Raw genomic sequence first — 10,038 nt, 5'->3', positions numbered from 1 at the left:
GAATCAAAAGAATATAAAAAAGTCAAGATAGCGAAAGGCAAAAACGAAAAAGCGATTGACATATGGAGCAGAATCTTTCATGTGTGCACAGAAACAAAAGCTAACTGGGCAAATAGCAATACAGCATGCAACGCAACAGAATATAAATAGCCAATAGGCCTCTCGATTTTGATCACAAAACTCTCAATATCCAAAGTCGCAACTTATTTGGATACTTTGAGTTTTAGCTATACATATATAACACACACATAGATCTAGCTAGATAACTAGTAGTACAAGTAGTTTTTTTTTTTTTTTTAAATTTTTTTTAATATATCTAAATTATATCTTATACATCCAAAAGAAAGAAAATGCCTCGGGACAGGGACCCCCTTGTTGTTGGACGAGTGGTAGGTGATGTTTTAGACCCCTTCACAAGGTCCGTTTCTCTGAGGGTGACCTACGGCAATAAGGAGGTTAACAATGGTTGTGAGCTCAAACCTTCTCAAGTTGTCCAGCAACCTAGAGTTGATACTGGTGGTGACGATCTCAGGACTTTCTACACTCTGGTAAGTTTCCATCTTCCATCCATCCATATATCCATATATGCTTCTTCAATTGACCTACTTTTTCATGAATTAATATGTAAACATATATATAAATACAGACTTTTGAGAAAATGGGAAATTAACATGCACCGGTTTCATTAATTACTTCCACTAATTGCAGGTCATGGTGGATCCTGATGCACCCAGCCCAAGTGATCCCAACCTAAAGGAATATTTGCATTGGTGTGTATTTTGTTTCTCTCTCTCTCTCTCTCTCTCTGTACAGGGATATATATATATATATATATATATATATATCTTTCCCTTTAACTTAGTTCACTTCTTAAATAAATTTGCTAATATAATACGAAGTAATTTGCCAACAATATTTATACTGGCAAGGATTCAACTCGATCTCTATGCGTTTGTCTTTCAAAGGTGGGAAGGAGTGTAGACGAAGAAGGATAAGGTTGGTGATGGTGATAAGTACTGATACTTTGTACGAACGTTTCAGGTTGGTTACGGATATTCCAGCAACAACCGCGGCAAGCTTCGGTGAGTTGTTTCTACTGCACTTCCAATGCCCGGCCATTGGTTATATCAGCTTTGTCATTAACTACGGTTCTTTTTTGTTCGAGAAATGTTAAGGAATCTCTCTCAAAGTAGGATTTTCTATATATTTTTCGCCACCTCATGTTTTTGACACACTATTTTCTAATGTTGACACGAGAATTATGCTAAAAACATGAGATGATGCGGAGAATTCTACTTTTAAAAAAGTCTCCTTAGCATTTATCTTATTGTTTATGTTTATTTGAGGGCAATCAAGTATAATTATACTTTTTTAGGATCTAACCATTAATTGTGTTGTATCATTAACAGTAAACAAGCCCACGTATATCACTCATAAACCTGGATTCAACTTGACTAGGTCTAAGTATGCAAGAACAATTCAAATTAAATCACATAGCGAAAGGGTGACAATAATATTGTTCTAGACCCTAAACTTTAAATGACAAAAAATTACCTCAATTATTGGTCTCACGACACTATCATACCTCATTTTTAAAATTAACAATGTCATACCTCATCTTTAGAATTTGATCTAATGTTATACTTTCCGTTACTTGCTCGTGAATTTTTCAGTTAAATGCTGATGTGGCTTGATTCGGGGCCTACAAAACAAAACAAAACAAAAAAAAAAAAAAAACCCAACTCCCTGTAATCCATAAAGAAGAAGGGGAAGAACGAAAAAGAAAAAAAAAAAAAAAAAAAACCCCAGCCCAACCTAGTCCCCCTCACCCCCAAAAAAAAACCCAACCCCCTACAACCCAGAAAGAAGAAGAAGAAGGAGGAAGAAACCCCCCTCCCCCCCCCCCCCAAAAAAAAAAAAAAAACCCAACTCCTTGCAATCCAGAAAAAAGAAGGGGAAGAACAAAAAAGAAAAGAAAAAAAAAAAAAAAAACCCAGCCCAACCCAGTTCCTCCCCTCCCCCCCCCCGGCGGCACAAAAAAAAAAAAAAAAAAAAACCCAACCCCCTACAACCCAGAAAGAAGAAGAAGAAGAAATAAAAAATAAATAAAAAATCCCAAACCAAACCCAGTTTGTCCCCCCCCCCCCAACCCAAAAAGAAGGAAGAGGAAGAAGAAGAAGAAGAAGAAAAAACAAAAAAAAAACCCCAACCCAGAAAAAGAGGAAGAAGAAGGAAGAAGGAAACAAAAAAAAAAAAAAAAAACCCAAACCAAACCCAATTCGTCTCCCCCCCCACCCCCACCAAAAAAACCCAACCCCCTGCCAACCCCAAATCCACTACTCTCATCCATTCTCCACATCCTCCACCTTCTCCGTGCACCCATCTTCCCATCATGAACATGGCGATGGTGGCGTAGACGAGATCTGGGTTTTTTTTTTTTTCTTTCTTTCTTTCTTTCTCTTTTTTCTGGCTTGCATGTGGGGGAAAGAAGATGAAGATGGGGAAGGGGGACGGACGAACTGAGGGTTTTTTTTTTGTTTTTTACTTTTCTTTATTATTTTAATATATAAAAAAAATTAAATAAATTTTTTTAAGTTTTTAATAATATTTTATTATTTCTTTAATAGAAAGTGAGTTCCGAATCAAGCCACGTCAGCATTTAACTGAAAATTTCACGGCCAAATAACGGAAGGGATAACATTGGACCAAATTCTAAATAAAAGGTATGACATTGTCAATTTAAAAAAATGAGGTATGATAGTGTCATGAGACTAATAGTTGATGTAGTTTTTTGTAATTTACCTTTTTTTTTTAGTTTTTTTTGTCAAACAATAGATTTTGTTACATTAGATGTTAGATTAGCCATCGACAGGACTTGAGCCCACACCGTTATGTAAAGGCTCAACACATTTTCACCACTATGATAAATGACCACCTGCAAACTTTGAATACAATTTGACTATGTCCCAGTATGGAAGGACAACTTAAAATAAATCTCATATGAAAAAAGAGTGGCAAAATATCAAATGACGTCACACATGATGACGAGGAAAATCATATATTGGGCCTCTTGGGCCCTTGAGCTCTATGGTAAAGATCTTTTCAGGAGAAGGCTTTGTCTTTAGCTAAGGTTTCCCACTGGTAATAATTTAAGAAATTTTAGCGAAAAAATCATGGTATTGTTAATTTTAATGAAAAATTATATTTTTATACTAAAAAGCCAATCTTGGTATTATTCACTTTAATCTTTATTTTGTTCTTTTCGTTAAAACTCAAAGTTTTTAAATCATTTTCATTAATTTTCCTAATAATTTAACCCAAACCCTAACTGTCTGCCATGAAGGAACCCTTATATTCAAGCATAGACACTGGTAATGAAACCCATATATATTGATCATGCAGGGCAAGAGATCGTGTGTTACGAAAGTCCACGGCCAACAGTTGGGATTCATCGCTTTGTTTTTGTGCTGTTTCGCCAATTGGGTAGGCAAACAGTGTATGCTCCTGGATGGCGCCAAAACTTCAATACCAAAGACTTCGCCGAGCTTTATAATCTTGGATTACCGGTGGCTGCCGTCTATTTTAACTGCCAAAGGGAGAGCGGCTCCGGTGGGAGGAGAAGATAACTTTGATAATAATAATAGATAGATAATCTATAGATCATAGTGTCGAAATTAAACGATAAAAAAATATATATAGTCCGTAAATGATATATACTACTACTACAACTATAGCATTGATAATAATAATTTGGCTTAGCTGGTGGGGGATACTATACGTACTAGCTTAGCTAGTCTATCGATGTGTGCGCACAACTGGTATAGCATTTGGACATGCTTGTTTGACACTAAATACTTCTCAATTTCCAAGAACTACAACAACTAGCTATCGACATGCTTGCATGGTTCGGACTAAAAGCTGACTATTTTAAGTTAATAATAAAGTGTTCGTATTCTTCGCTCCAAGGGATGAAGTTGTACTAATTAAATACAAAAGTGTCGTGTGTAATTGTCTATCTAAGACAATATGGATCAAAATATTCATAATATACATGCAACCCTCGTGTTTAGTTACTACAGTTGAGTTTGGAATCCTGATATTATAATAATACGAGAAAATAGTAATGCAACACATGTTATATATCTTCTTTGTATATAATGGAGCCAAATAAATAAGTCTCCAACACAATCGTTCCTCTCTTGAACTCTAATCCCACCTTCGATCATAATCAGTAGGAGCTACTACAGAAACGATATATATGGGTATATCATACATGGTCCCGTACACATTCATGTTACAATATGCATATTTATTCTTATATTAAAAATTTTTAGCCCAATAAGAACTTCTGGAAGAGGGCTTGGAACTTTTGCATCTCCCGATGAGGAAGTGCCACCAAAATATTAACCCCAGTACCATTTGTTCCATTATCAGGCACATCTTGTTCAGGAAAGAACAAGATGATATCCTTCCTGTGATATACGACGGGACAACTGTACCTGGGCTTCCCCCATGGATATTCCACGTCAGCAAACCCCAATCTCCACCAGGATGACACCAACACCTCCCCGTTAGGAAAGCCTTTGCGTAACTCTCCCCAGTCGATGACGGACCTCGCATACTCATCTGTCATCCTTGCTGCCCCCTCAGACACCATCTCCACCGCTCTTGAGAACGGCCCTTCTTCCAGTTCCCTGCACCCAGCAGAAGCGTAGGCAGTCAGCACTCCATTCCCAGTGTAGCCCTGGGGTAGCGGCGGGTTCAGCCTCTGCCTTATGTCCACCGCATAAAGAATCCTCGACTCTCTACTTTCACCATGATCATCAACATATGTTGAAGATGACAATGCCTTGCACCGCCATATCAGGGCGGTCACCACGCTAAAGCTAGTAATCTTTACACGTTCTTTTGTACTACTAGCGATGGATTTTGCCTTCTCCTTGAGGTGAGCAATGTCGCTGGCAGTCAGCCGGAAGATCTTGAAGTCAAGCTCTTCTTGGGTGGCTTCAAACACTGTAGGGTGTGTGTCATGGCCGCCAACCTCAAGCTCATCCTCTTGCTTGCGCTCCAGGGTGGAGATATTCTCGAGCTCTTGTAACTCGGGGTGGATGAAGGTGACACGTGGTGGTGATCGAGCAGCTAAGATCTGACGGTCATTGTAAGGGATCACTGCCAAGGGCTTGTTAGCAGCCAGGGCAGCCAGATTGTCCAAGAACAGTCTGAAGCTTATACCGTCAAATGTTGCATGGTTGTTTGATATGCCCATCGCGAATCCACCACACTTAAATGTTGTCACCTGTTCAATTATTAGTTCAATTAATCACACGATAATTCTTCTGACTAATTAAACCACTCAGTAAATATTTCACCCTATATATATGTGTACATATAATTATATATTTGGTACATATATAACTAGCTAGTAACTACAATATCTATCTAGCTATATTAGTTGATTACGTAATTAAGTATACGAAACATATAGATCCAATCTAATTGATTATACAGTAACTATGTATGGTACATATATCTGTATTTGTTGCTTAGTGCATATACCCATGTGAATCCCCATTTACAGAAAAGTAGCACAAGTAAACAAGTAAATATGATCCAAATAGTAAGCGCATGCTTAGTATTCTATTTTAATCTAATTTTTAAACTAAAAAACATTTTTTAAGTTTTAAGTTTAAAAACTTGTTTGATAGGACTATATTTTAAAAAATTAAACTTAAGGCTAACTCAAAAAAAATAGCCTGCTTTCTAAAAACACCAAAGTGAATTTTTAAACCTAAAGTTCACTCATTTCTTTTCTCTCTCCTGCCCACTCACTCCCAATCTATCTCTCTCTTTTTTCTCCTCTGCTCCTTCGCTCTCTTCTTTCTTCTTTCTCTCGCCTCCAATCCTCTATTTCTTTATTTCTTTCCTCCTCTTTCCACTTTCTCCCTCTCCTGCGACCCCCTCTTCTTGAATCTCATTGTTCAATTTAAGTTAAGATATAAGAATTTGCATGTTGTCAATTGTATGAGAAGTTCAAGTTTAGGGCAACACTATGCATTCCACATTAAGGAATAGGTTTTGCATGTGGGTCCCATACTCATGGGCATGAGGCAACACTTTCTTATAAGAAACGAGTATGTCATGCATGATTATGACATCCTAATTCAATAACATATGACATTATTGAATAAGAACATCACTGTATCAATAAACATGTTCCATATGAATTGCATATTCTTCACTCTAACTATTCTCTAGAATTTTCACTAATTACATAAATTTGATGTGTCATTTTCGCATAACCTTTTATTTTCACATTACTTTTGCTCAAAATTTTCTCTTGTGTCAGCATCTCCAAAGGACTAGACAATTATTTGAAGTAAAATTGTACTCTGTTGGTTGATTTGCCATTTTGCTTAGTTCATTTGCCTAATTAAGATGTCTACCTCTTCAACGAACAATGCAAAATAGATAAGACAATTCTTAATTGTATATCTTTTTATTTTATTTTATAAAATATTAGTGGGTTTCAAAGTGCATCAGAGAAATATGTTATGTTAATAAAATATTAGCGGAATCCCAAATTGCCTTGTCTCCTACACGGGAAATTTTTTATTGTGTATAAAACATGGGCAGTACATCACCTAGTATATCACATGTTATAATATAAGTGGAGGAAAATTTTATTTTAAGTTGTTAATTTTTAATATGAGTATCTCACCACTTATATAATGATATATGACATACCATCCCGTGTTCTCAACATATTGAAAAATCTCTCCTCTTCCACTAGGCTATTTTCCTTATGAAACTCTCCTAGGTATTTTTGTCTAGTCCTTGGAGCCACGTTTTGCTTACGTAGTCCCTGCTCTTGAGCTCTTACTGTAATACGTACTATGTAGTTATACAATATATCAAACTAATTTGTAAGTGTCCAATCATCTCTTTCAAGAAATTATATCATTATCCTAGGTATCTTTTGAAATGATGTTTTCACTTTTTTCCTTCAAAGATGAAAAAAATTAAATTGTAATAGGTTACATATAAATATGTCCTAATTAACGATAATTATAGTTAAACAGATAGTTGAGCAAACAATTAATTTGCAGGGATGATTACACTGGCTAAGAAGTCATAATCATGCATGTGAAGAAAATGCAATTTTGAAGGCTTGATGTATCACATTACGTTAAAAGTAAATAATTAATTGGTAATATGAAGGTAGTTTAATTTTTCATAAGCACATATACAATTTATAAACTCTTTGATATGGGAGCACACTCAATATATACTCACACACATAAACAACACATGCGACGTGGATTACATATAATCATTAGACTTTCATACATGGATTAATTAACATACTATAATAAAATAAGGGAAATTGATATTTCATCATAAACTAATTGGCACGGTGTAACTCAACTCCTTGTAAGAGAATCAATGCTGATGTGCCCATGAACTGTCAAAATTGATAAGGGAAATTGATATTTCTTACATGAACTGTCAAAATTGAATTTGAATGCTGATGTGCCCATTTGAGGCTGATGCCAAAATTTCTCTCATTCCAAGATATTTGTTAAATTATTTCATTATGCATTGGGCCTAAAACTATAATTTTTAAGAAAAAATAGTTTAAAAGTTGTATTCTATTAGTGAATTATGAGACCCCAAACATTAAATAACCAAATTGATTCTATCTTTATTTGTAATAAGAAGACAACTAGAAAATAAGAAGTTAAATAATTCATATGCCACGTCAATTATAGCATTTTTATTGGAGAAAACCGTGATGTCTTCTAGTATTATTTGACATACTTGACATATCATTTAGAGATGTTATTCTCTTAACTTTTCAAAGTAGAACAATCTCCACATCCTCACATATTACATAGGAGAACACAATGTATTTTACGAGACCACATTATACCATATCTTTGATATAGATAAATACCTATTTGTATTGGTACGCAAACTCTACCTCCATTATGTGGTATATATATAGTGTGATTTTCTAACATTACTCGTCCTTTATAAGTAATGGAAGAGCAAGTATTTTATGCACCACCAGTACTCCATGACCATGAGAAATTTATTAAGAGAGTTCGTAAGATATATATCTATACATAAAAAACTAATTGGAGCTTGCATTATTAAGGCGATTGCAAACAAAGTGGAACTGCATTATTATCTTGTTAGCTAGCTTTATGCAGAACAAATGATGGTGACCCAAATTATATGCACAGGTACCTGCAGAATGAAAAGTGGCTGACGAAGACCATCATGATCATCACCAACAGCACCAGCAGTAAGTTTCAGTAGTTGATCATGATCCATAGCGCTGCAAACTAGTTGTGCAAAGGCTGAATTAGGATAAACCAAGTCTCCAATCTCATCTAAAGCATACTCACTAGAAGCAACCACAAATCCTGCTCCGGCACCATTGCACTCGATCTCTAAGCGACCCGTGTTGGGGTTCACTTTCAACCTTCCCGCCAAGAAATCATAAGGCACCAATATCTTGGCGAGGCTGTCTCTGAGTTTCTCAGCTGCAATTTGGCCATCAGGAAAATCTTTGTGGGCACCGAAGAAATGCACAGAGTGGACGTCGAAATTAAGAACTTGGTCTATGTTGGATAGGAACATGGTTCTTTTCTGTGTCTGTTGGGATGGGAATACAAGAGATGAGTGGTGGACAGTGACCTTGAGGTCTTGGAGGAGACTGTGAGGAGGGTTTCCTTCATGCTCACGATCTTCATCTCCACGGAGCTGGCTAATTCCCATGTTTCACTTAATTTGGCTAATTTTCTTCTTTTTTTTCCTTCTTCTTCTTCTTCTTCTTTTTAGTGATAAGGGAAGGGAAGGGGGTAGCTATTTTCCTTCTATCTGTTCGTGTATATAATAATTTTTAAACGTCAATATGTTTTTAATTACAGAGAATATGTTGGTTGCACATGCACAAGCATTGACACACCAATTTAAGTTTTTATTTTATTTTATTTTTAAGATAAATAGGGGTCAATAATTGAAGTTAATTTGTTACTTTAAGTAAGAAATATTGTGTATATATGGTTCGTGGGGACTATCAGTTTGTGACACGTCGTTTACGGCAGTTTGATCATTGATGCGTAAGATTAGTTTGTTCACGCTAGGGTGTCATGGATTCCTTATGAACTTTGATGATTTTTACTAGCGTGCAGGTGTAGATGCACTTTAACTTTTTTCTTTTCATAAACTGAAGCTGCATAAGGGACCACGTACGATAGCAATGTCAAACAATTTCCATAATGCTCAAGCCATACGAAAATGATTAAGATTGAAAAGTATATATGGCGATGATCATGGACATGGAGGGAGGCCCTTTAATATGAAATCAATGACCCCTAAACTATAAAACGAACAGCTAAGCTGCTAAGGTACGTAATTAATTTCATTTATTGGCTTGAACAAGGCTTCGACATTTCATTAGGAAAGTAACTAGAATTCAATTAATTATTAAGTACAAATACGTAACATCTAACAAGTATACATGATCATAAAAGAGCAGAGAAATTTAATTATGAATAAAAACCTTCATATATCTTCAATTTGTTAGCACATAATGCGTGTAACCTTCAACTCCCCAAATTGTGCAAAATTATTGTTGAATAATTTAATTATAGTCGAGTCGATAGTTGTCACAATCAATCAAAGGGATGGGAATGGACCGGCAGACCTTTGCTCAATACACGGGCATGGGAGCTGTCAATCGGCATTAACTTCCCTAACCACTTTCATCAACTAATAAATAATCTTGCTAGCTCTTGACCATTTTCACTTTATCCGTATATATATGCGTAGAAAATAAGATGATCAATAACACTGATGTACTATATCTAAAGAAATTATGATTCATCCGTAATTTGAGATCCAAATAACTTATTGGCAGTACGTGTTTTAGGTGATGCGTCCTATTAATTTCATTAACATATGATCCATCTTTTGTACTTAACCTTTTTTTTTTTTTGTTAATGCATTTATACATTATTTAAATACGTC

At 35.6% G+C, this 10,038-nt stretch overlaps 2 protein-coding genes across 2 annotated transcripts; one reads left to right on the top strand and one right to left on the bottom strand.

Annotated features, from left to right (window-relative positions):
* The first annotated feature begins 346 nt into the window (after positions 1–346).
* On the top strand, positions 347–3,626 carry FT (protein HEADING DATE 3A). Its single transcript, NM_001302325.1, is given in 4 exon segments — positions 347–548; positions 709–770; positions 1,042–1,082; positions 3,403–3,626. Coding segments are annotated over 4 exon segments (525 nt in total). The 5' UTR covers positions 347–350.
* Positions 3,627–4,121: 495 nt separating this feature from the next.
* Positions 4,122–8,941, bottom strand: LOC103951832 (omega-hydroxypalmitate O-feruloyl transferase). Its single transcript, XM_009363293.3, has 2 exons — positions 8,251–8,941; positions 4,122–5,296 (listed from the first exon to the last, which is right to left on the bottom strand). The coding sequence occupies exons 1-2, from the start codon at positions 8,782–8,784 to the stop codon at positions 4,331–4,333; spliced, it is 1,500 nt and encodes a 499-aa protein (XP_009361568.2). The 5' UTR covers positions 8,785–8,941; the 3' UTR covers positions 4,122–4,330.
* Between the last annotated feature and the right edge of the window lie 1,097 nt (positions 8,942–10,038).

This window comes from the organism of the source record quoted next, unplaced genomic scaffold (genome assembly GCF_019419815.1).
Source record: "Pyrus x bretschneideri cultivar Hongxiangsu unplaced genomic scaffold, Pyrus_bretschneideri_v1 Contig11, whole genome shotgun sequence".
NCBI lineage: Eukaryota > Viridiplantae > Streptophyta > Magnoliopsida > Rosales > Rosaceae > Pyrus > Pyrus x bretschneideri.
This window is presented reverse-complemented; position numbering and strand designations above follow the sequence as displayed.

Coding starts and splice junctions, on each gene's coding strand:
- LOC103951832 (XM_009363293.3), bottom strand. CDS start 8,784: ATGGGAATTAGCCAGCTCCGTGGAGATGAAGATCGTGAGCATGAAGGA. Junction 5,297..8,250: donor AGCCACTTTTCATTCTGCAG/GTACCTGTGCAT, acceptor ATAATTGAACAG/GTGACAACATTTAAGTGTGG.